Source organism: Stomoxys calcitrans, chromosome 5 (assembly GCF_963082655.1).
Source record: "Stomoxys calcitrans chromosome 5, idStoCalc2.1, whole genome shotgun sequence".
Lineage (NCBI taxonomy): Eukaryota > Metazoa > Arthropoda > Insecta > Diptera > Muscidae > Stomoxys > Stomoxys calcitrans.
Window position 1 is genome coordinate 129017481 of NC_081556.1, and position 26469 is coordinate 129043949.

A 26469-nucleotide genomic window follows, 5' to 3' on the forward strand; every position below is an offset into this window, starting at 1 on the left:
GCTGCCGACGACAGTCGATTTACAGTTGATCGGAAACTTTCGGTGGGCGTTGATGGAAGGCGTCAAGTCCCGCTGCGGGCAATAAAAGGTGTTTGGGAAAGATAGCGGGCGATTTGTTGTCGGACGCTCCTTATGTAATCTGAGAGCTGGCCTAGTTGACCTCCAGATCATCGTTTTCGGTTGTGGGTTCGGGTCTGGCGTATGCGGTGACGGCGGATGCGAGCAAAGCGCGGATGCGAGCAAAGCGCGGATGCGAGCAAAGCGCGGATGCGAGCAAAGCGCGGATGCGAGCAAAGCGCGGATGCGAGCAAAGCGCGGATGCGAGCAAAGCGCGGATGCGAGCAAAGCGCGGATGCGAGCAAAGCGCGGATGCGAGCAAAGCGCGGATGCGAGCAAAGCGCGGATGCGAGCAAAGCGCGGATGCGAGCAAAGCGCGGATGCGAGCAAAGCGCGGATGCGAGCAAAGCGCGGATGCGAGCAAAGCGCGGATGCGAGCAAAGCGCGGATGCGAGCAAAGCGCGGATGCGAGCAAAGCGCGGATGCGAGCAAAGCGCGGATGCGAGCAAAGCGCGGATGCGAGCAAAGCGCGGATGCGAGCAAAGCGCGGATGCGAGCAAAGCGCGGATGCGAGCAAAGCGCGGATGCGAGCAAAGCGCGGATGCGAGCAAAGCGCGGATGCGAGCAAAGCGCGGATGCGAGCAAAGCGCGGATGCGAGCAAAGCGCGGATGCGAGCAAAGCGCGGATGCGAGCAAAACGCGGATGCGAGCAAAGCGCGGATGCGAGCAAAGCGCGGATGCGAGCAAAGCGCGGATGCGAGCAAAGCGCGGATGCGAGCAAAGCGCGGATGCGAGCAAAGCGCGGATGCGAGCAAAGCGCGGATGCGAGCAAAGCGCGGATGCGAGCAAAGCGCGGATGCGAGCAAAGCGCGGATGCGAGCAAAGCGCGGATGCGAGCAAAGCGCTGATGCGAGCAAAGCGCGGATGCGAGCAAAGCGCAGATGCAAGCTAAGTGTCTTTGTTAGCACCAGGGACTTTAAAAGAACTAACGAAAACCGTTTGATTGAGAATTATGTCTAGTATTGGAAAACAAAACAAACAATGAAATAAACACCCAATGTCTTACCAACACTCAATGGTCTCCACATTGATTGTTTGCAGAACTCATTAGCGGAGTTGTTATGGCTATACCAGCAAAGACAAGCCGTGTATGTGTGTGTGTGTGTCTGATCGAATCAGGAGTAGGTATTCGGGGAGTAGTCACAAGCCCATACAAAGCAGGTTCGTATGATGGTATGAAGTAGCCGAGAAATCAACAAAACGTATGTATCGGCAACACAAATCGTAGGTGGGAAAAGAGTATGCACAAAGAATGCACGATTGATAGAAAGGGAGATAGCGCGGGGGATAGCGCGGAATGAAGAGTAACTATGTACTGGCATATGTAATTTGAAACGTTACAGTATTCTACTCTTAAATACGTTTAATTTGAGTCCCGTATTGTCCCGATCAGTGTACGTGTAACATTTGGGGTGGCTCTTTGATGTGTACATGTTACTTTGGGGTTGGAGGTGCCAACCTGAGGGGAGGGTCAGCCCCCCTCCCGACATTTCAAACTTATATAGCACATAACTTCTTTCTGGGTTCTTTTGTCACCCTTAACATCCGTAACGTATATGGTCTAGATAGGACGATATAGCCCCCGTATAAACAGATCTGCCGATTTGAGGTCTAAGGCCCATAGAAGCCGCATTTATTATCCGATTTCACTGAAATTTGACACAGTTAGTTGTCTTAGGACCCACGACACTTAAATCGAATATAAATAGTATCTAACGATGAATATCATGATTATAACCTCTATAAAGAACAATCCCCGATTTAAAGGCTAAGGCCAATAGAAAAAACGCATTTATTAACGAATCGCGATGAAATTTGGCACCGTAAATTGACTCAAGATTCTCGGATTTCGTATCGAGGTCGAAGGCCCGATTTGAGGTCGAAGGCCCATAAAAGGCACAATTAGGTATTAATTTCGTTGAAATTTGGCACAGCGAGTTGTCGCAGGACATACGACACTCGTATCGAATTTGGTCTAGATAGGAGAATATTTTGATAAAGCCTCCATAAAGATCCTTCAACCGATTTGAGGTCTAAGGCCCATAGAAGCCGCATTTATTATCCGATTTCGCCGAAATTTGGCACAGTAAGATGTCTTAGGACCCTTGGAATTCGTATCGAGTATGGTCTAATTCGGACGCTATCTTGATACAAGGCCCATAAAATCCGCACTTATTACACGATTTCGTTGAAGTTTGACACAATATGGTCTAGATTTGAGAATTTTTTAATATACCCCCCATAAAGACGGATCTCCCGATTTGAGGTCTAAGGCCCATAAAAGCCGCATTTATTATCCGATTTCGCTGAAATTTGGCACAGTGAGTTATCTTAAGACCCTCGGAATCCGTATTGAATATGGTCTAGATCGATATCTAGACCATATTCAATACGATCTCCCATTTAGTTAGATCTCCCTATTTGAGGTCTAAGGTCCATAAAAGCCACATTTATTACCCGAATTCGCTGAAATTGCTTTAGGATTCTTGACACTCGTTTCGAATATAGTATAAATCAGACAATATCTTGATATAAACCCTACATAGACCGATCTCCCGATTTAAGGTCTAAAGCCCATAGAAGCCGCAGCATTTATTACCTAGTTTCGATGAAATTTGTCACAGTGAATTATCTTGTGATCCTCAACATCCGTATCGAATATTACCCGATTTCGTTGAAATTTGGTAAATCTTGATATAGTCTCCACATTGACCGATCTCCCGATTTAATGTGTAAGGCCAATAGAAGCCGCATTTATTATCCGATTTCGCTGAAATTTGGTACTGTGTGGTGTGAAGGCCTTTTGCCATCCATGTGGAGTATGGTTCAGATCCACACTTACCGATCTTTAAAGCCTTTGCACCATAGGATGGCGATATACTAATTTCGTGATTCTGTTTGTAACTCCTCGAAATATTCGTCTAAGACGCCGCAAAGTATATAATTCTTGATCGCCATGACATTTCAAGTCGATTTAGCCAAGTCCGTCCGTCTGCCGAGAGCACGCTAACTTTCGAAGGAAGAAAAGTGATCCAAATCGGTTGATAACTTGATATTACTGCCATATAAATCGATCTCCTAATTTGACTTTCTGTGCCTCCGAAGGGCGTAATTCTTTTCCGATTTGGATAAAATTTTGGGGATGGAGTTTTTCTATGACTTCTTACAGTCACGACGAGTACGGTCCATATCGGTATACAAATTGATATAACTCATATATATTTGAAAAAGTCATTCAAAGAACTTGACAACAACGTTCAATGGTAGAGGGTATATTAGACTCGGCCTTCCCGAACTTAGCACGCTTTTACTTGTTTATTACTCAATTTCGCTGAATTTTGGATAGGGAGTTGCATATGAACATCGATGATCGGTCCATTTTTTGATAGAGCTGCAACGGATTTATAAAGTGTGGTTAATAAATACACCTGAGGTGGGGGGTATATAAAGTTTAGATCTTAATGCCTTTTTTCTTGTTGAAAATAGATTATTTTTTAAGTATTTTTAAGCAGATGCCTAGATTGTCAAGATTATTAAGTCCCTATCAGATTTACAACAAATACAAATTTGACCATGAACATTCCATTAAGAAAGGAAGGGGCAAACTTCTCACATATCAATGAGTGCTGTGGGAATTAAGTTTAAGCTCAATGATAACTTACTTTGCTTTAATTAGCTATGACAGAATATATGTTCCACTAGCCGAACGAAAAATAGCGTTCCAAGCGCCTCGATCTTCTGCGCTTACCAAGTTTCGAGGTGTCTCCCACCACTTGATCTTTCCATCGGTCTTTCTCAATCATATCGGACATCCGAGTCCGAATGGCATGCCGCAATGCGACACCTCTTTGGGGAAAACTTTTTACATGGCTTAGTACCCCACAAATGTCGCCACCATAAGGGGGGGATAACCACCACAGAAAATTTTTTTCGGATTTTCTCGACAGGAACCGATTCCAGACGTTCAGCGTCATATGCGGACATGTTAATACTCTATTTTTAAATAAGGAAGTATCCATATTAGCCCAATCCGTAGCCATGTCATGTTTGAGGGTATTTTTGTGCTGGGGCTACCCTCAGTACCTAAGGGCGAAATTTTGAAATCAAATTCATTCACTTTTCATAAATAACTTTTATATGACACCCATATTATACCAATAGGTAAAAATTTCCGTTTGGGTGGGTTTTTAGGTGGGACTTTCCCCAGGTAATTTGACACCCAAGTTTTTTAACAATTTTGTGGATTACCATAAGGTTGTACACTCCAAGATCTGGAGTTTTAGAAAATTGTGGTAAGGAGGAAGGTCCTACCCGCTTCCCGCCCCCTTTTCCCTCCTTCACGTGTTGACCAACTATACCATCTGTGAAATTTCAGGAAAATCGGTTCAGCCGATAAAACAAATAAAACGCAACGCTTTCTTTTCTAAGATGAGATAAGAAGAAGATTGTCTCATTTTTCTTTTTCCTGAGTTTAGTTTTTACTTAATTCTCTAGAAATTTTCCCATTTCAATCAAAATTAGATTTTCATAGCAAATGACTAGCTGCCTTCCTTATTAAATTTGCTGGTGCTTAAATCCCACAAGTTTTCTATCTCTCCCTACCCCAGCTATAAAGTATTGCACACTGACACAATAAATGGCTTAATTAAAAATGTGAATTACAAGCCACAAGAGAGAATAATTTCTATACTCGAGCATCGTAAATAGAGCGAGCAATAAATATGGGAGGCAACACAAGCATTGTAACCATAGCAGCGCAACAGCAAAGAGTAGAGCAGAGGACCTTTATATGTATTATTCAACTGACCGTTTTATAAGGGTATTTTAATCTATGCTTTTAATAACGTAGAAAACCATTAATTATGAAAAACAAAAACAAAAACAAAAAATATATGAACGATGGTTTGAGACTAAATAGCAACCGCAGTTACACTCTCTTGGGTTTAGACTCGATTTTTTTCTGATTTGTTGCACTTTTTGATATTAAAGCGGTTTTGTTTTTTGTTTTTTTTTTATAGCCCAGCAATATGCGAGTGCTTTTCATACTTTAGCGGCAGCCATTAACTTACGCAAGGACAATGCAGACTGTTATATGCTGTTGGGCAGTAAGTATAATTAATCCCACCCACATGTGCACACAAATCGCACGTATACACGAACAACTAATATCAGCTAAGCTTACATACACACTCTTAAATACAATTGCATGGAAAATCCTTACCTTTCTTTGCTAAGATTAAATTATGCCTGATTGCGTTGATCCTTGCCTGGAATGTAGGATTCATAAATGACAACAATTTCATATAAAGCACATAATCTTGGTTAACATACTATGTGTCTATAAGAGATAATAGAAAAGGATGTGATAAGTACTCCTATTAAACCTTCAAATGTGTAAACTTCAGCTCAACAACACAAAATTGCACTAAATTACTTTAAACTTCTAAATGCCCAAAGAAACAAAATCTTCACAAAATTTCCGAGATAAGTAAAATGTTGAGGAAATTTATTAGAGAAACTAAATATTGAAAACTTTAGTTAAAATTTAGGAAATTTGAAATTGGACTTCGAATGCATGTTCTATTCTCAAATACCTTCCATTTGAGTCACACATTGACATGATCGTCCAATATGTCTGTTTGGGGTAGTTTTGGGGTAGGGGCGCCCCTCTGTGTACTTCGATTCGATTTATAATACCACATTCGTAGAGATGGGCTTCCAACGGGTAAATACCCAACGGTTGGGTATTTATTTGGTAAATACCCAATACATTTAAAAAAAAAAAATTTGATGATTTCGTATTCTTTGTATCTAAACCTGATCTTCTGGTCTCATAAAATCGGATTTTAGTTATATATAACCGCTATATAGACCGATTTCCAGACTTAAAGTCTTTAGGCAATAAATTGGTTATTTTTCATCCGATTTCGATGAAATTTGGCACAGTGAGTTCTGGTAAACCCCTACCCATTCCTGTCAAATGTGGTCCAGATCATCGAAATATGATGAAAAATGCTCCTTGCCCAATACTCTATATTGGGCGATCAGTCTATATGGCAGCTATATCCAAATATAGTCCAATCTGAACCAAATTTGACAGGAATGGGTAGCGGTCTACCAGAACTCATTGTGCCAAATTTCATCGAAATCGGATGAAAAATTACCAATTTATTGACTCAAGACTTTAAGTTTGGAAATCGGTCTATATAGCGGCTATATATAACTAAAATCCGATTTTATGACATCAGAAGATCAGGCTTACATACAAAGAATACGAAATCATCAAAATTGTTTGGAAAATGTTTTTATACATAAGATATCTGGAAAATTATAAATACCCAGCTTTTGGGTATAAATGGGTAAATACCCGGGTATTTACCCAATTTACCGGGTAAATACCTCTTGGGTATTTATCCATCGCCCATCTCTACACATTCGAATTCTACTCTCCAATAGCGATCATTTGATACCCATATTGTCCCGATCGGTTCACTTTTGATTTGGGGTAGTGTTCATGGGGAAAGGGGGATACCCTATTATCACCCCCGGACCATTCTGCGCTCTATATAAAAACTTCAAGAAAATCGGTTCAGTCATTGTTGCGCCTATATGGAACACCTTAGAATGGGGTATACTAATTTCATCATTCCATTTGTAACACCTCGAAATATTGTTCCATATTTGCTCCGAGATGATGATTGATTCATCCCATTGGCGACCCATTAGGTTAAACTCCAAACAGTCAGTGCGGTGACTGTTTGGAGTTTAACTGTAAGTAGTTGGAATACGTAGTCGGATCAAAGTTCTTAATCTGGTACCACGGGAGTCAGGAGCCCCTGGAACTTCCAGTTCCAGCCTGACTATGATGAGGCCCCAGTGTGATTTACACCTAAAATCCCAGGAAGGCCATTTTAATGATAGCTATTGAGTTGCATGTAATCAAACGAGTGCCCTGACCCATAGATTGGAAGGAGTTTTAGATGGTCCTCCACTCCTAACCAAGGAGGAGATCACGTCCAAACAACGTGGGATCGAATTGGTACTCAAGCTAGCTTTGGTCATGTATGGGGGCGTTTGTAGACGCACTATATTCACACGGGGTTATGAGCTCTGCAAGATTAAGCCAACACAGCAGATGTTTGCGCAAAACACCACCAGGATTTGTTTACTTAGGAGGAGAGAAGGTTCTATTAACTGAAAACGCCAAATACCTGGGTCTTTTGTATTTTATGTTTCCTGTTTAGTTGAAAGCAAATTGAACTTCAAATCAAAAATGTTGATAGGGGCAAGAAAGGCAACTCTTGTCCTACACACCTGCAAGAGAGCCATTGGGGGTTTAAACCGCGTGCCATTCACTGGGTATATACATACTGCAGTTGTCAGACCTATAACATTATATGGTGTTGTGGTCTGGTGGACAGCGCTTCAAAATCCACCTACTGTTCAATACTCAACCGGAGCCAAGGGATGGCTTGTTTGTGCATCACAGCTGTACTGAGGACTACGTCATCTGATGCACTGAATTTAATGCCTTCGGGACATTGTGGCTAGACAAGTTGCTGTGAGGCTTAAGAAGCTTTCGCTTTGATCATGCGGCGGCTGCGAACACTGTGTCATCCTTGATACAGTGCCCGATTTTACGTTTCCTGTCCAGTTGTCCTATACATCTGCAAGAGAGCTATTGGGGGTTTAAACAGCGTGTCATGCACTTGGTATATATACTGCAGATGTTAGACCTATAACATTATATGGTGTTGTGGTCTGGTGGACGGCGCTTCAAAAAATCCACCTACTGGCTTGTTTGTGCATCACAGCCGCACTGAGGTCTATGCCATCTGATGCACTGAATTTAATGCTACACCTAATGCCTCGGGACACTGTGGCTAGACTAGTTGCTGTGAGGCTTAAGTAGCTTTCGCTTTGATCATGCGGCGGCTACGGACACTGTGCCATCCTTGATACAATGCCCAATGTTCCAGGCAGTATGGATTGTAAAATGCCTGATACGCTATTTGATAAAAAGTATTGTTCCATTATTCCTAATAGAACCAATTGGAACTACAACATCCCTGTTAAGAGAAGTTACTAGACGACCAGATGGTCTTTGGGTTGTAATCTGAAGAAGTTGGGCTGGTCATTGCTAATGCAGGCATTATTCCTAATAGAAAAGATTGGAACTACAATATCCCTGTTAAGAGAAGTTACTAGACGACCAGATGGACTTTGGGTTGTACTCTGAAGAAGAAGGTTACTCGACCACTGTATTAGGTATCACGTGGAGATCCCTGCAATTCTGAGGTCACCGTAGAGCAAAGTGCCTGGGTTCGAATACTGGCGAGACCATCAGGAAACATTTCCGTCGATGGTTTTTCCCTTCCTAATGCTGGCGACATTTGTAAGGTACTATGCCATGTTAAAACTTCTGCCCAAAGAGGTAGCGCACTGCGGCACGCCATTCGAACACGGCTATAAAAAGGAGGCAGCTTGTCATTGAGCTTAAAATTGAATCAGACAGCACTAACTGGAATCTGTGGGTATGCCTTCAACGACATGTAAGCTAAGTCTTCAGGGCAACGAATGATGGCACAAAGGTCACAAAGGGGGTCTAATTTGAAGATCTACCACTTTGCTGTCGCTGGCTAGAAAAGACGTCTCAGTCATTGTGTCCGTTATGGAAGATCACTGTCTGATCGCAAAACATGCTGACAGACTCAAGGCTGGAAATGACAACTTGTGCAGAAGCTGTGAAGAATTCGAAAAAGAAGATAATACAGAACTTTTGCTGTGTGTGTGTCCCGCAATGACGGGCAGAAGGAATTTCACTTTAGGTTTTCATATCAATGATAACTTGTCTGCGGATTTAGCGGATGTGAACATTCGCAAGTTGTTGGACTTTTTAAAGCAATTTAAATTGCAGAAACTAGAAGGCAAGTTCCTTCTCCTCTTCTTACATCTGAGTGAGTGTGATGGCAGACTATCACTTAAACCTAACCTAATTTAATCTAACAATTTTACCCATTTAGTTTTTTTTGACATCAAAAAACCTTTAAGCGTAACTTTTTACGTTGTTCAACGGAAATGATTTTCATGTTTACTAAAGTTAATGAGCATGTGTCTAGAAAACAACTTCCAATTTTACAGATACTTTCTTGAATCAGTTCCACGAAGTTCTGCTTGGACAAATTTATCAAATTGTCAACAGGCAGACTGTACGCCCACTCTCTAAATAATTTTCCACTTAGGTTGAAACAATCAAGGACTTTTAAAACTTTTCTGTTGATGAACTATTTCCTTAACTAGAAAAATGGAAAAGTTGTTTACTGCAAAAGCATTGCAAACAAGAAAACACTTTCAATGGCCTTAAGTCATAATGGCGAAAAAATCTATTTTTGTTCGCCGTCATAATATTTTGCTGATGAACAGAATGTTATGATTGTAAGGGACAGACGTCAAAATAATAAACCAAAAACAATACAGGACACTTGTTACAAACGAATGTCATCAAATGTGGCTGACGCATCAAAACAAAATGAAGATGAAAATGAAAATCAAGATGAAGAGCAGATAAATGATTGCTCTACTTAAATCCTGAGGATTTAATATTTTTCCGCACTTATACTCAATTTAAGAGATCTATCTATCTATCGAGGAGGAGGCAATATTCGCTAAAGCTTCCATACTAACCACCAACTGGGTTGTAAATTTCATTATCACATCATTATCTCTATTGCAACACACAGTTCGAAATTGTTAAGTGGCAGGGTACAATAGTTTCCTGCGTCCAGCAAACACACGTTAAGGCAAGCCGAGAATCAGTAATAGTGCCCCACTTCCATATGGACATTGAAAATGGATGTGTGCCGGAACAATAATAAAGTCCGGTAAAACAGTATGTGGTTAATGGTTTGTGACAAACCTAATAAGGAAGCCAGTGCTTGGCAACAATTGGAAGAAGGAAAATTTAATGCCAAAAGAAAATATCAGAATTTAATAATAAAAATGTTGAGCAAACATAAAGCACTTTTGGCGAGGAGGAAGTTTGGAGGAAGTGCATACCAAACTCAAAACTTTTGCAGTGTTAAAGTTTCCCCAAAGACAAAATTTCATAGAATATTCTCAAAAGACAAAATTTCCATAACATTTTCTCTAAGGACAAAAATTTTTAAATTGCCTGAAATTTTCTCCAAGGACAAAATTTTTTTATGCATTTCATTCAGTCCCATGACGCCACCAACATGGAAAAGTTTCTCTCAAAAACCCATGTCCAAACTGAAACGTTAGTAGACGACATTTAATGAAAACGCATTTTCGCCTGGATACGAAGGGACTCACGGAGACACCGGAATCTGGGAATAATGAGGTTGATCAAAGGCTTATCATAACGGCCAAGGAAGCCTTGAGAAGCTTCAAACCATTTAAGTCACTCGGACCAGAGGCAAGGGTGGTATTTATACCCAAGCCCGGCAAGGCAAGTTATGTGACACTAAAGGCCTACAACCCTATAAGCCTTGCATCCTTTCTACTCAAAACCATGAAACGCATTGTGGATACCATGAAAAAGAGTAGATCATCCAGCGAACTGCTCAACTATAAACAGCATGCCTATATCTTGGGATGGTCGGTGGAGACTACCCTGCTTGAGGTTGTGCATAAAATAGAAGAATCCTTCGATGACAAGACGTACACATTGGCGGTTTGCATTGACATCGAGAGGGCTTTTAACAATAGGCGGACCGACACATTTGTTCCAATCCTTAGACCAGTACCGGGTGGACCCAGTCCTTAATAAAATAGAAGAATCCTTCGATGACAAGACGTACACATTGGCGGTTTGCATTGACATCGAGGGGGGTTTTAACAATAGGCGGACCGACACATTTGTTCCAATCCTTAGACCAGTACCGGGTGGACCCGGTCCTTAGAGACTGGTTAAACCATATGCTAAGGAACAAATGGATAAGTTGTAGGTTTCATGACGCAAATATAAGGAGAAAGTGGCACAGGGCACGCCACAGGGGGGGCATTTTATCGCCACTCCTTTGGGTGACCACCATAAATCACCTATTACGGATGCTGACTGAGGAGGGATTTGAACCCGTCCGCTATGCAGACGATGTTATAATACTTCTAAGGGGTAAGGATCCAAACCAGCTATGCAGAAGGGCCGAAAGGGTCTTGCATATGACTGGGCTAGACCCTATTACGGATGCTGACTGAGGAGGGATTTGAGCCCGTCCGCTATGCAGACGATGTTATAATACTTCTAAGGGGCAAGGTTCCAAACCAGCTATGCAGAAGGGCCGAAAGGATCTTGTATATGACTGGGCTATGACAAGGGGAGACGGAAAGATGCTTGTTTACGAGGAAGACGAAGATGACCAATTCGACGCACCACGTTTCCTCAACAAAATGATTTCGATATATGACCAGGACAAATACTTAGGAGTGATCTTGGATAGGAAACTTCATTGGAAGTGTCACATTCAGGAACGAACTGAGAAGGCTCACAGATGTTGGGCACTATGTAGACGGGCCGCAGGCTCGAAATGGGGCCTGAATCGGAGCAAAGTCCACTGGCTCTACAGGAGCGTGATCAGAACAATACTTACTTACGCCTTAGTAGTTTGGTGGACTGCTATGGAGAAAATGTGCAATTCAAGGATTATACAATAGGTTCAGAAAACATGTTGTCTTGCCATAGGCGGTGCTAAGAGGACCATGCCCATTAGGGCACTGGAGACTATTCTAGATATCCGACCCATTGACATTCAGATTAAGTGTGAGCCAGCCCCATCCGTGATGACTGTGGCCTCAGTTTGAAAGTCACAGTCCTCCATGAAGACTCAGAAGCCGTGCGTGCTTCCTTCGTTCCTGTTCCGACTTTGTCCACCTCCGCAGGACACTGTCTGGAGTCTCCATTGCGGGAAGGCTGGCTTGGTTTTCCCAGAGTATTTGAAGGCGGGGAGCTTCTTTTCTTCTTCAGCATTTGAGCAGTGTTATGCTCTTCGGGAGATTTGATTATTTTTCCAGCTTCCGTGGAAGTGCTTGGAATGTCAGTTCTTTCCCTTCCAGCATCCTGCACTTTTGCCCGATTCCCCTGCCGCACGACACCGTCTGGAGTCTCCATTAAAGGATGGATGGCTGGCTTCCCAGAGTACTTGAAAGCGTGGAGCTCTTTTTCTTCTTCAGCGTTTTAGCAGTGTTATGCTCTTCGGGAGATTTGATTATTTTTCCAACTTCCGTAGAAGTGCTTGGAATGTCAGTTCTATCCCTTCCAGCATCCTGCACTTTTGCCCGATTCCCCTGCCGCACGACACCGTCTGGAGTCTCCATTAAAGGATGGATGGCTGGCTTCCCAGAGTACTTGAAAGCGTGGAGCTCTTTTTCTTCTTCAGCGTTTTAGCAGTGTTATGTTCTTCGGGAGATCTGATTCTTTTTCCAGCTTCCCCAGAAGTGCTTGGAATGTCAGATCTGTCCCTTCCAGTATTCTGCACTTTCGCCCGATTGCGCTGATGGTACATACTCCTCTGATTCCATCGTCGTGATCCGAATCGCTTTCTCGGTTGCTTGTGAGCTTAGCAAAGCCATCGCTCACTTCTGCCGTCATCCAGGTGACCACATCTCTCGATTCGGCTGCGATGACTGTTTAATTGATACCGTAAAGGCTAGGGACGAACTGCGCATACCTCTGGTTTATCCGTCTCTTCCTCATAATTTAGTCTGTCGACTAGTTGGAGCATTACTCTCGACTACAGGTGCCAAGGAAACCTGGAAGGAAGGGAAAAAGTTTCCGATCGGATACCTGAGACTAACCTTGAGGTCGAGAGCGGGCACTACTTCCAGCGGCACAGTCATCGGTTGACGGGACCATAGTATTACCGTCTGGAAGATCATGTTACACGGATGGAATGCTAGAGAACAAAGTGAGCCTGGGGGTCTACATTGAGAACCCAGGGACTGAGATCTATTTTAGACTGCCTCACCATAATACGGTCCTGCAGACGAAAATCCGAGCGATCACGGAATGCGTGAGGTGGTGTGGTGCTAACGCGAGGACATCGAGTGTAAACTTCTTTACGGACAATAAAATGGTCATAAGGGCAATAACAACCAGGACTGTAAGGTCAAGAACAGTCTTGCAGTGTAAGAAGGAGATTAACCCCTTCTCTGAGTATGGCACAATACGCATCGTTTGGGTTCCGATTTGGCTGTGAAGGCCAGACGATTGCCGTCAACAAACTTGGTTAACCCGTTACTTTTTAGTTTTTGGATCGCACAACAAGCCGATTACTGACTTAGGTGTATGTCCATAGTGGCATGGGGCAGATTAATATCCACACCCTCTTTTCAACCTAACCTTACCTATTCTACGCCATTAAATTATATCATTTTGCTAAGTGACTTCAAAAACCCAATCCCCAACATAAGAAAATCAATTCATAAAATATTCCATTTCAGATGAACATCTAAAAGAACTGGCAAGTTTTAAGTTTTCACTTGCCTCCAAATCCGCCATGGGGCAAACAAGTTTACACTATTACCTCTCAAAATGAAAACTTTTATCATTTACGTCCCTTGGGATGTCTTGCAACCCTTTTTACCACTGATGTAGCAGAAAAACTTGATGATATGTTTAACAAAGCCCTTAAACATTTTAAGTCTGGGCATAAATTTGTTGCGTTATCAACATGCCTTTAAGCAAGGACATTAGATGAGCTAGCAAACAACCAACTAGAAAAGTCAATGCTAAATTAAAAGAAACAAGTAAAAGCGTGCTAAGTTCGGCCGGGCCGAATCTTATATACCCTCCACCAGGGATCGCATTTGTCGAGTTCTTTTCCCGTTATCTCTTTTTAGGCAAACAAAGGATAAACGATAAGAATTGCTATGCTATTGGAGATAAATCAAGATATGGTCCGATTCGGACCATAATTGAGTTGAATGTTAGAGGCCATTGTAGAAGTCATTGTGTAAAATTTCAGCCAATTCGAATAAGAATTGGGCCCTTTAGGGGCTCAAGAAGTAGAATAGGGAGATCGGTTTATACGGGAGCTGTATCAGGCTCTAGACCGATTCAGACCATATTTGACAAGTATGTTGAAGGTCGTTGTACAAAATTTCAGCCAAATCTGATACGAATTGCGCCCTCTAGAGGGTCAAGAAGTCAAGATCCCAGATCGGTTTATATGACAGCTATATCAGGTTATGAAACGATTTGAACCACACTTAGCACAGTTGTTGGAAGTCATAACAGAACACCTCACGATAAATATAAGCTCAAGAAGTCAAGACCCCAGATCGGTATATTGACAGCTATATCAGGTTTTGGACCGATTTGAACCATACTTATCACAGTTGTTGGAAGCCATAACGAAACACGTCATGCCAAATTTCAACGAAATCGGATAGGAATTGCGGCCTCTAGAGGCTAAAGAAGTCAAGATTCAAAATCAGTTTATATGACAGCTAGGGTTGCCCAAAAAGTAATTGCGGATTTTTTAGAAGAAAGTAAATGCATTTTTAATAAAACTTAGAATGAACTTTAATCAAATATACTTTTTTACACTTTTTTCTAAAGCAAGCTAAAAGTAACAGCTGATAACTGACAGAAGAAAGAATGCAATTACAGAGTCATAAGCTGTGAAAAAATTTGTCAACGCCGACTATATGAAAAATCCGCAATTACTTTTTGGGCAACCCAATATATCAGGTTATGGACTGATTTGAATCATACTTAGCACAGTGTTTGGAAGTCATAACAAAACACCTCATGCCGAATTTCAGCCAAATCGGATAGGAATTGCGCCCTCTAGGGGATCAAGAACTCAAGACCACAGATCGGTATGACAGCTAGGTTATAGACCGATTTGAATCATACTTAGCACAGTTGTTAGAAATCATAACAGATCGATATGACAGCTAGGTCATAGACCGATTTGAACCATACTTAGCAAAGTTTTTGGAAAACATAAAAAAACACCACATGCAGAGTTTTAGCCAAAACGGATGAGAATTGCGCCCTCTAGGGGCTCAAGAAGTCAAGATCGGCTTATATGACAGCAATATCAAAACATGGACCGATATGGCCCATTTACCATCTCAACCTACCTACACTAATAAGAAGTGTTAGTGCAAAATTTCTAGGGGGGCTAACTTTACTACTTCGAAAGTTCACCTGCTTTCGACAGACAGATGGACGGACAGAAGGGCGGATGGATGGACATGACTAGTTGGACTTAAAATGTCATGTCGGTCAAGAATATATATACTTTATGGGGTCTTAGGCGAATATTTCGAGGAGTTACAAACAAAATGACGAAATTATTATACCCCCATCCTATGATGGAGGGTATAAAAATATATGCTGCGGAACAACTTGGAAAATAAAAATATATGTGCATTTTAGACTATAACCTTGCAGCTAGAAGTTTATGTTATTGTACAGGATTGTATAACCAAATACCGTTAACCTATTTAATTTGATTTTAAAAATTTTTATAAAAAAAATCTAGCTTTCCTTTAGAAAAGCGATAATCCAAACTTATTGCAGAAAAGTAAGGCAACATGTTATGTGACTTACAGCAATCAATGGCTAGCTGTCGATGCCATAATTTCGATGGAACTTTCAACGTCATTTGTCGACTTTCCAAATGGATCAATATGGTCATCCTAGCCATTTACAGTCAGTAATGCAAAGGCGTAATAAAATTTTTAAAAGAACGAGGCTCCAACGTTTGCCCTAAGACCTCCGTTGATAATGAAGACCCACATTGCAAAATTTTCCCTTTAATTCGACTGGAGTAGAAAACAAATTTATAAAAAAAGACACGTTTCTAGCACAAGGACAAAGATAGTTCAATATGTTGGTGCTTGATCAACGTGAGATAGGTTATTTACTTTAAATACCCGCCAGTGTGCAGCAATATAATAAAAAACAATTTGCACAAGAGGCGTTGAAATCAAACGAAGCTCAAACCGTGAAAACAAAAGGATGCAACCAGTCTTCCATGCATATCTGATGAAACTATGTCTTAATTTAAATGTAAGATTCATTTAAATTTTCTTTCGGAAATAATTTCGTTGAAATTGTGTCTTTAGAGAAAATTTCGTTAATATTTTGTCTTAAGAAAAAATTTCATTAAAATTTTACCTTTAGAAAAAAGTTCACTAAAATTTGGTCTTTAGAGAGAATTTCGTAGAAAATTCAAAATTCTGTTTTTAAAGAAAATTTTTTTTATTAAAATTTTGTCTTTAGAGAAAATTTCCAAAAATAATTTTTTCTTCTGAGAAAATTTCCAAAAAAAATTTCTTCAGAGAAAATTTCATTAAAGTTTAGAGAAAAATTTATCATGAAGAGAAATTGATCCAATGGCTGCTGGAACCGGCTTGTGGAAGCCAAACTTTAAAAATCCAATGTGCCATTTGCAATTAAGTTTGTCGCAGCAAATTGTCAAACTATTAACCTTAGGCCTGACAGAGGTAGATTAGAGAGCAACTCAACGATACGGTATAATGATCCCGGCACGGGATAGCTGTCAGCACCACACAGGCCGGAACATTGAGATCCGATCTGTGTGGTGTTCATTGCTACCACGAAAAGCTTAGCTGCTAGCTACCGGGCGCATCCACAGGTTGCGGAAAGTGGAATGCTCCATACGCGCACAATCAGCGGTATCGAGCGGTGAGTCTCAGTGAGAGGTCGGATGGCACCGACTCTTGCACAAATACTGAGTGCCTATGATGCTTGATATGGCGAGTTATTGGCGCCTTTAAATAACCAATGGCCACCCTGTTCCTGCGGCGATCGGTACTTTGGACCGGAACTAGCTTGCCCCTCAACAGGAGCTTGACGAGGATCGCTACCTCGACATGAAAATGTGGCTAAAACAACAACAAAAACGGTGAGATGATAGCATTAACCACGCTAGAAGCGTATGCCGAAAGCGAGTTATCCTTGATCAAATCTATCTATTGTCTGGCAATTTCTTTTCAGTAATCAATTAAATCCTTCAATTTCTGACGATATTCATTCTCATACGCTCATTAGCTCGAATCACACCCCTTTGGGAGAAAAAACATAAACAAAATATTTTTAAAGAAATTCAATAGAATTTTGTTTTGTTTTTAGAAAAACTTCCATCAAAATTTTTGCATCCAGAAAAATTGAGTCATGTGAAAAGTGAAAAGTACCCTGTAAGGTGAAATTGACCTTGTTAGAAATGCGAATGAAACTCATAATAGCTGGAATGGACTGCGTAAGATATAGAATGAACGTAGAATGAATCTCCTAAAAAGTAAATGAACTCCACAGGATGTGGAATGAACCTCGTAAGAAGTGTAATGAACCTTGTAAGAGGTAAGAACCTCTCCAAATGTGAATAAATCTCGTTAGAAGCAGAATGAACATCTTTAAAGTTGGGATGAACCTCGCTAGAGATGGAATAAATCTATTTAGAGGTGGAATGAACCTTGTAAGAGGTGGAACGCAACTCCCAAGAGGTGGAATGAACCTCCCAAGAGTTGGAATGAACCTAGCAAGAGGTAAAATGAACCTTGTAAGAGGTAAGAACCTCTACAAATGTCAATAAACATCGCAAGGTGGAATGAAACTCGTAAGATGTGAGTCAACCTTTTAAGAGTTGGAATGAACCTCGTAAGTGGCGGAATGAACCTCGTAAGAGGAGGAACAAACCTTGTAAGATGTAGAATGAATCTTTCAAAAGTTGAAGTGCACCTCGTAGGAGGCAGAAGGGACCATGCACAAGCTGAATGGCCCTCATTTGAGGTGGATTGAATCTCGTTCCAATTGGAATGTATCTAGTTAGAACCAAGATGAACCTCTTAAGAGATGGGATGAACCTCCCTCGAGTTGGAATGAATCTATTAAAAGGTGGAATGGACCTTGTAAGAGGTGGAATGAACCTCCCAAGAGTTGGAATTAACCTCGCAAGAGGTGGAATGAACCTCGCAAGTGGTGGAATGAACCTTGTAAGAGGTAAGAATCTCTCGAAATGTGAATAAACATCGCAAGGTAGAATGAAACACGTAAGATGTGAACCAGAGTAGAAGCAGGATGAACCACGCTCGAGTTTGATTGAATCTCCGAAGAAGCAGGATGAACCTCTTTAGAGTTGGGATTAACTTCGCTAGAGGTGGAATGTATCCATTAAGAGGTGGAATGAACCTTGTAGGAGATGGAATGAACCTCGTAAAAAGTGAAATGAACCTTGTAAGAGGTGGAATGAAACTCCCAAGATGAGGAATGAACCTCCCAAGAGTTGGAATGAATCTCGCAAGAGGTGGAATGAACCTTGTATGAGGTGAATTAACATAGCAAGGAGGAATGGAACTCGTAAGATGTGAATCAACCTTTTAAGAAGTGAAATGAATCTCTTAAGTGGCGGAATGAACCTCGTAAGAGGAGGAACAAACCTTGGAAGATGTAGAATAAGTCTTTCAAAAGGTGAAATGAACCTCGTAAGAGGCAGAAGGGACTACGTAAAAGCTGAATGAACATCGTATGAGGTGGATTGAATCTCGTTCGAGTTGCAATGAATCTCGTTAGAAGTAGTTGGGATGAACCTCGCTGGAGATGGAATGAATCTATTGAGAGGTGGGATGAACCTTGTAAAAGGCGGAATAAACCTCGTAAGAGGTGAGAACCTCTCTAAATGTGAACAAACATTGCAAAGTGGAATGTACCTTGTACGATTTGAATGAATCTGGTAAGAAGTGGAATAAACCTCGTAAGAGGAACAAAGCTCGTAAGAGGAGGAACGAATATCTTAAGAGGAGGAACAAATCTCGTAAGATTTGGATCAAATCTCGAAAGAGGTGCAATGAACCTCGTAAGTGGTATGAATGAACTTCGTAAATGGACCTCGTTAGAGTTGGCAAGAATCTCGTAAAAGGTGGAATCAGCCCGGCAAGAGGTTGAATCAACCTCATAAGTGGTGCAATTTAACTCGACGCCGAGTTGGTGGCTTGGTCAGAAAACTAGTGCTGGGTCCATTTCCACCAGATGGTCCGTCGCTACTGTGTGGACTAAAGCAGTTTGCATCCGTTTATAAAATAGACTGTCAAACATTGCCTACTCTAAAGACAACAGTCCATGAAATTTTCTCCAAGACAAAATATAAATTCAGGTTTCTCTAAGACAACATTTCATCGAGATTTTCTATTAGACAAAATTTCAACCAAATTTTCTCTAAGACAAAATTTTCATGAAACTTTCCATAACGATAAATTTTAACGAATCTTTTTTTATTAAATTTCAATGTAATTTTAACCTTGAAGATTAAGTTTCAACGAAATTTACTAAAATCACAAATTTTCAACAAAATTTCAATGAAACTTTCTATTAAAGCAAAATTTTAATAAAAATTTCTCTGATGACAAATTGCCAATGATATTTTCCCTATTCCAAGGTTCTGGACTGCAGTTCCTGGGCTACCACACCCTTCATCATCTTAATAGCTTGAATAGAATGTACTCAAATGCGAAATTTGGTCTTAAAACCACAAAAAAAATTGTCCATTGTAACACCTCAGCAGAAAGAAGATACCTTCTAGTTCCTACCGTTAAACCATATAGACCGCTTCACATAGACCAACAGCTTGCGAATGTTCATATCCGCTAAATCAGGCAAGTTCTCAAGGAAATGGCAACTTAAAGTGGAACTCTTTCTGACTGTCAGTGCGGGACACACATGCATTAGTTGTTCTGCAGTCTTCTCCTTCCACGATGTCCACACAGCTTTTGCAGAAGTCGTTACTGGCAACCTTCGTCTGTAAGCGTGTCTTCCGATTAGACAGTGACCTGTTATGACGGTCACAATGACTGAGGCAATGTCTGTTCTAGCCAACAACAGCAATGAGTTAGACCTTTTCAAGTCTAGATTAGGCCACATAGTTTTGGAGCGTTCACAACCCTCACTTTGTGACCATCTATGATTTGTTGGCCTGATCCTGAAAACTTAGCTAACATGTCGCTGAGGCATACCCACAGTTTTCAGTTTCCCTGGAATGTGTAAGATAGTTTCGCAAGCTCGTCCGCTTTATATCACTGTGGCTCGGCATCAAGACCAGGTGAATTATGAACTGTTCAGCCAGCTAGTTGAAAGATCTGCGACAGTCGGGGCGTTTTTTGTGTTTAGAAATACGTTCTCCAGGGATTAAATGGCTGCCAGGCTGTCTGAGAAGATATTTATGTCGTTATGACATTATATCTAGTCATTCCACCACTTCCTTAATTGCAGCAATTTGTATAGCCCCAATGTCCAGGGGCATAAGATGTAGCTCTAAATTCAGTGCTTCAGATGGTGTCGTCCTCAGAGCGGCTGTGATGCACAAACAAGCCCTCCTTTTGGATCCGATTGACTATTGAACAGTAGATGGACTTTTGAAGCGCCGTCCACCAGACCACAACACCATACGGCATTAAAGGTATGTCAACTGCAGTTGTTGTTGTTGTTGTAGTCACACTTGCATGTGCAGTTGGCGATCCTCTTCAAGCTCTTATAGACGAGCAAGCTCGTTCCGGTCTATACGACCGAACGCCGCGGTAACATGATGACCATTGTTTATTTAAAGGCGCCAATAACTCGCCTTGTCGTATCGAGCATCATAGGCACTCAGTATTTACGCAAGAGCAGGTGCCACCGGGCCTCTCTCTGAGGCTCTCCACTCGATACCGCTGATTGTCCGCGACTGCAGTTGCAGTTATGGAGTATAGAGCATTTCACTGTCCGCAACCTGTGGACTGGCCCGGTAGCTCCGAGCTAAGCTTCTCGTGATAACAAAGAACACCACAGGACACAAGAGCAGGTACCACTCGGCCTCCCACTGAGACTCTCCACTCGATACTGCTGATTGTCCGCGACTGCAGTTGCAGTTACGGAGTATAGAGCATTTCACTGTCCGCAACCTGTGGACGCGCCCGGTAGCTCCCAGCTAAGAATACCACACAGATTAAAGTTCAAAGATCCAGCCTGTGTGATGCTCATAGTTATCCCGTGCCGGGAAACAACTGTAGTATATACCCAATGCATGACGCGCGGTCTAAACCCCCAACTTTTGCCAATGGCTCTCTTGCTGGTGTATAGGGCAAGAGTTCCCTTTCGTGCCTTTTCCAAAATGTTGGGGTTAAAGTTCAATTTTCTGTCCAGTAAAACGCCCAGATATTTTGCGCTTTCTGTAAATGGAACATTCTCTCCTCCCAAGGAGACATGGTAGTAACTTGTACCTCCTGATGAAAAGAACTATTTTTGTATTGCACGGATTTACGCCTAGACTACTTCGGTAGCCCACTTCGCTGTTGCATGTAGAGCCTCCTGGAGTATGTTTCTTAGAGTGCTAAAAAACTCTCCCTTAAACGCAATGGCCACGTCATATATTGTAAATGACTACATTCTGTAGTAGAGGAGACAGTACACCTCCTTGAGGTGTTTCTCTGCTGGCCCATCTCTTAAGATCCATAGATTCAAAGCCTACCATAATGCATCTTTTAGTAAGTAAGTTATTAATAAACTTTCTTACGGTAGAGTTGATGCCTAGAAACTTCAACTCCTTAATGATTGACGTCGGTTTTACATTACTGAAAGCACCTTCAATGGCAAAAAATACTATCATTGTATATTCCTTGATAGCGAGAGAACCCTCTATGTAGCCTCTCTATGGGGATAACCCCCGCTGAAAATTGATACGGATATTCTCGCCAGGATTCGAACCCAGGCGTTCAGCGTCATAGGAGGACATGGTAACCTCTGCGCTGCGGAGGCCTCCACAAAAAAAGAGTAAACATTTTAGATTATTTCCTTTTGTTCACTTAGTTCACTTTAGCTCTCAATGCATTTCCTATGTATGCATATGCAAACATCCAGTATCAGCAATATCAGCACATCAGCATGTGACAAAGTGAAAACTGGTTACATCGGCTAATATTTGCATAAGCAAGTCAAGCATAAGACTGCCACAAAAGAGAGAAAAAAAAAAGAATCAACAATGGCTTTCTAGACAAATACATTGTCTACGACGTTCATGCGGGTGCGGCATTTGCCTTATAAAAGGATTTTATATAATGCGTAGAAATATTTTTATGAACTCATGTGTGTGTGTAGGTTTCTTGTTTGCCTATGTGTTTATGTACATAGTTCTCATATCTTATTAACAGATATGATCTGCTATTATGTATCCCTATTTTCATCGTTTTTTATGCCTTTTCTTTCTCTCTTTTTCCGCTAACCCCCTACAAAATGCTACGCTGTTGGTGGTCTGTTTGAATTTTTGCACACTTTAAAATCTTGCAGTTTGTCTGCGTAAATTGGAGGATTTTGATAATGCCTATACAGCATTTGAACGGGCCAGTGCCATATCCCTGAATGGAGGCAGCAGCAGCAGCAGCGTCAGCAATAACAGCAGGACCACTGCCAGCAATAGTCAGAACACCAAAGGCCTAACTACAGCTACAATGACTAATGAAAATCATGGAGGAGGAGCAGCAGCCACTGGCGTTGGCGAGGCAACTGTTGCATCACCTCGCAATCCTTTGATACATTTGAATTTTGCCTTATTTTGCTATGAAACTGGACGCCTGGCATTGGCCCATGAACAATACAATCGCTTTGTCAGCTCGGCCCAGGATTTAATGTTGCTGCCTACCGAAGTAAGTTTGTCACAATTAAGAGATTTACAATGGATTTACTCGGTAGGCCAATGGCCTTGACATTGACATTGATTAAAAATGAAAAATTACAAAAAAAAATCTTAACTAAAACCACACACAAAAGCCTTCAAGTGGAGGCCATAAAACAAAAGAATCAAAATATATTTAACAAAAAATAAAATACGCTATACAATAGAGAGGGAGGAAATTGTAAAACACTATCATAGAACACCCGCCTGCCTTACAATGTAAAACAATTGCTCAAAGGCAAATTAAAGCTATGCTTCTTCCTACTTTTGTTTTAATTGCCATTGTTGTCATTTTTATGGTTTTTGTATATTAAAAAGCATAATTGAGCCATTATTCAAGCTGGTCCTCATTATAATTATCTGTAATGCTTTGTAATGACCTTTCGGCTTCCACATTTTTTTTTTTTTCACCGGATGCACTAGCAGCCATATGGATTTCAAGGAAATTAATAATTAAGGTAGCGCTTCCGCAAAGAGTACTTAGAAAAAAACAAGTAAAAGCTTGTTAAGTTCAGCCGGGCCGAATCTTATATACCCTCCACCATGGATCGCTTTTGCCAAGTACTTTGCATGGTATCTCTTTTAGGTAAACGAAGGATAATGGATAAGAATTGCTATGCTATTTGATTTATACTATTTTATGAACCGATTGGGTTTAGCTGTTTGCGACCAAAGTTGAATTCATTGTGCAAAGTTTCAGCCAAATCGGATAAGAATTGCGCCCTTTGGCGGCTCAAGAAATAAAATCGGTAAATCTGTTTGTATGGGAGCTATATCAGATTTAGACCATACTTGGCAAAGTTGTTGATGGTCAAACTACAACACTTCATGCAAAATTTTAGCCAAATCGGATAACAATTGCGCCATCTAGCGGCTCAAGAAGTCAAAATCCGAAATCGGTAGCTATGGGAGCTATATTAGGTTATGAACCGATTTGAACCATACTTGGCGCAGTTTTTAGAAGAAGGAACAAAACACTTCATGCTAAATTTCAGCCAAATCGGATAGCAATTGCGCCATCTAGCGGCTCAAGAAGTCAAAATCCGAAATCGGTAGCTATGGAAGCTAAATAAGGTTATGAACCGATTTGAACCATAATTAACGCAGTTGTCAAAAGTTAAAACAAAACACTTCATGCAAAATTTCAGCCAAATAGAATTATAATTGCTCCCTCTAGTGGCTCACGAAGTTAGGATTTGAAATCGGTTTATATGGGAGCAATATAAGGTTAGAAACCGATTAGGACCATACTTGGCACAGTTGTTGACACCTTATGGAAAATTTCAGCAAAATCGGATGATAACTGTGCCCTCTAGCGACCCAAGAAATCAAGATCCGAGATTGGTTTACATGAGAGTTATCAGGGCATGAACCGATTTGAACCATACTTAGCGCAGTTGTTGATGGTCAAACCAAAAAACCACATACAAAATTTCAGCCAAATTGGATAATAATTGCGCCCTATAAAGTCTCAAGAAGTCAAGATCCGAGATCGGTTTATATGGGAGCCATATCAGGTTATGAACCGATTATGACCATACCTGGTATATTTGTTGGAAGTCTAAATTAAACACCACATGCAAAATTTCAGCCAAATCGGATAATAATTGCGCCCTCTAGCGGCCCAAGAAGTCAAGATGCGAAATCGGTTTATATGGGAGCCATATCAGGTTATGAACCGATTTAGACAATACGTGACGCAGTTTTCGATGGTCAAACCAAAACACCACATGCAAAATTTCAGTCAAATCGGATAATAATTGCGCCCTCTAGCGGCCCAAGAAGTCAAGATGCGAAATCGGTTTATATGGGAGCTATATCTGGTTATGAACCGATTTAGACCATACTTGGTACATTTGTTGAAAGTCAAAATAAAACACGACATGCAAAATTTCAGCCAAATCGGATAATCATTGCGCCCTCCAGCGGCTCAAGAAGTCAAGATCCGAGATTGAATTATATGGGAGCTATTAGGTTATGTTGTTCCTTAGTGGAGTGTTCATGGGCTAAATTTTTGTATACCTACCACCATCGGATGGGAGGTATTCTAATTTAGTCATTCCGTTTGTAACACCTCGCACTATTGATCTGCGACCCAATAGAGATTTATATTGTGGATCGTCTCGACATTCTGAATCTATCTAGCCATGTCCGTCCGTCTCTCCGTCGAACGCGTAAATCTAGCCAAAATTTTGCACAGATACTTCTTATTGATGTACAGCAAATGGACCATATTGGGGACTGCAAAGGGACCATATCGGTTCAGATATCACTATATAGCCCCCATATAAACCGATCCCTGGTTTTGACTTCTTGAGCACCTGGAAGCCTCCGATTTGGATAAAATTTCCGAAGAACTTCTGTTATGACTTCCAACATCTGAGCCTAGTATGATCTAAATCGGTCTACAAACTGATATTGCTCCCATATATAACCATGACTTCTTTAGCTTTTGAAGCTTCAATTTTCATCCGATTGGCACAGGGACTTCTGTTCTCTCTTTCAACATCGTGGAAAGTATGATTAAAATCAGTCAATAATCTGATATAGGCCCCATATAAACCGATAGATTTGATTTCTTGAGCTCCCAGAAGCCTCAATTTTCTCCAATTTTGGCCAAAATTTGGCACAAAACCTTGTGTTATGACTTCGAATATCCATTCCAAGTATAATTTGAATTGGTCTAAAAACTTATATAGCCTCCCAACCCATATAAACCGATCCCTGCTTTTAATTTCCTGAGCCCCGGCAATGAAAGTTTGCCCATGAACATTCCGTTCAGGAACAGGGGCAAACTTCTTACATATCAAAGAGGGCAGCACGATTCAAGCGGCCTTCTTTTTATATCCGAATCCGAACGGCGTGCCGCAGTGCGACACCCCTTTGGGGGAAGTTTTTATATGGGTTTCATTTTTATACCCTACACCACTACAGTGGTACAGGGTATTATAACTTTGTGCATTTGTTTGTAACACCCAGAAGGAACAGAGCTAGACCCATTGATAAGTATACCAATCGACTCAATCATTTCCTGATTCGATTTAGCTATGTGCGTATGTCTGTCCGTCCGCTGTTTGTCCATCCTTCTGTCTGTCCGTCTGTCTTTCTATCGATGTTGATTTGTGTGCACAGTTCAGTTCGCAATTTTCATCCGATCGTCTTCATGGTCATTCTTCCCAAAACTTTGCATAACGCTTTCCCCCACGACTGCCACAACATCTAAGGAATTTGGTCGAAATCTGCTCAGATTTAGATATAGCTCCCATATATATGTTCGTTCAATTTTAAGTAATATTGCAATAATGGCGTCATTAGTTAACCAATTCTTTCGAATTTTGGCTGAAAGGAGTTTCTTATGACTCTCGATATTACTGATGAATTTTATATAAATCAGTTCAGATTAAGATATTCACCAATCTTCCCAAAAATTTTGCGCAACGCTTTTCTCGACGACAACAACAATACCTAAAGTGTTTGTCCGAAAATCGGTTCACATTTAGATATATTTCAATAATGGGGTCATTTGTCTACCGATTGTCACGAAAGTTGGCATATATAAATCTTTAATGACAATACACATTTTTGTTAAATTTTATCCAAATCAGTTAAGATTTTTATTAAGCTTTTACTCTTTTAACTTTTCGCCCTATTTGCACATATA

The 26469-nt window shown here is 41.1% G+C and overlaps 1 protein-coding gene across 1 annotated transcript in view; it reads left to right on the top strand.

The window, feature by feature from the left end:
- The window catches only part of LOC106080962 (Bardet-Biedl syndrome 4 protein homolog), a 75960-nt gene that overhangs the window by 26064 nt on the left and 23427 nt on the right, over positions 1 to 26469 (top strand). The window contains exons 8-9 of the mRNA XM_013242597.2: positions 5136 to 5222; positions 22424 to 22779. Coding sequence (XP_013098051.2) covers positions 5136 to 5222; positions 22424 to 22779 — 443 coding nt within the window. The remainder of the gene's footprint in view (positions 1 to 5135; positions 5223 to 22423; positions 22780 to 26469) is intronic.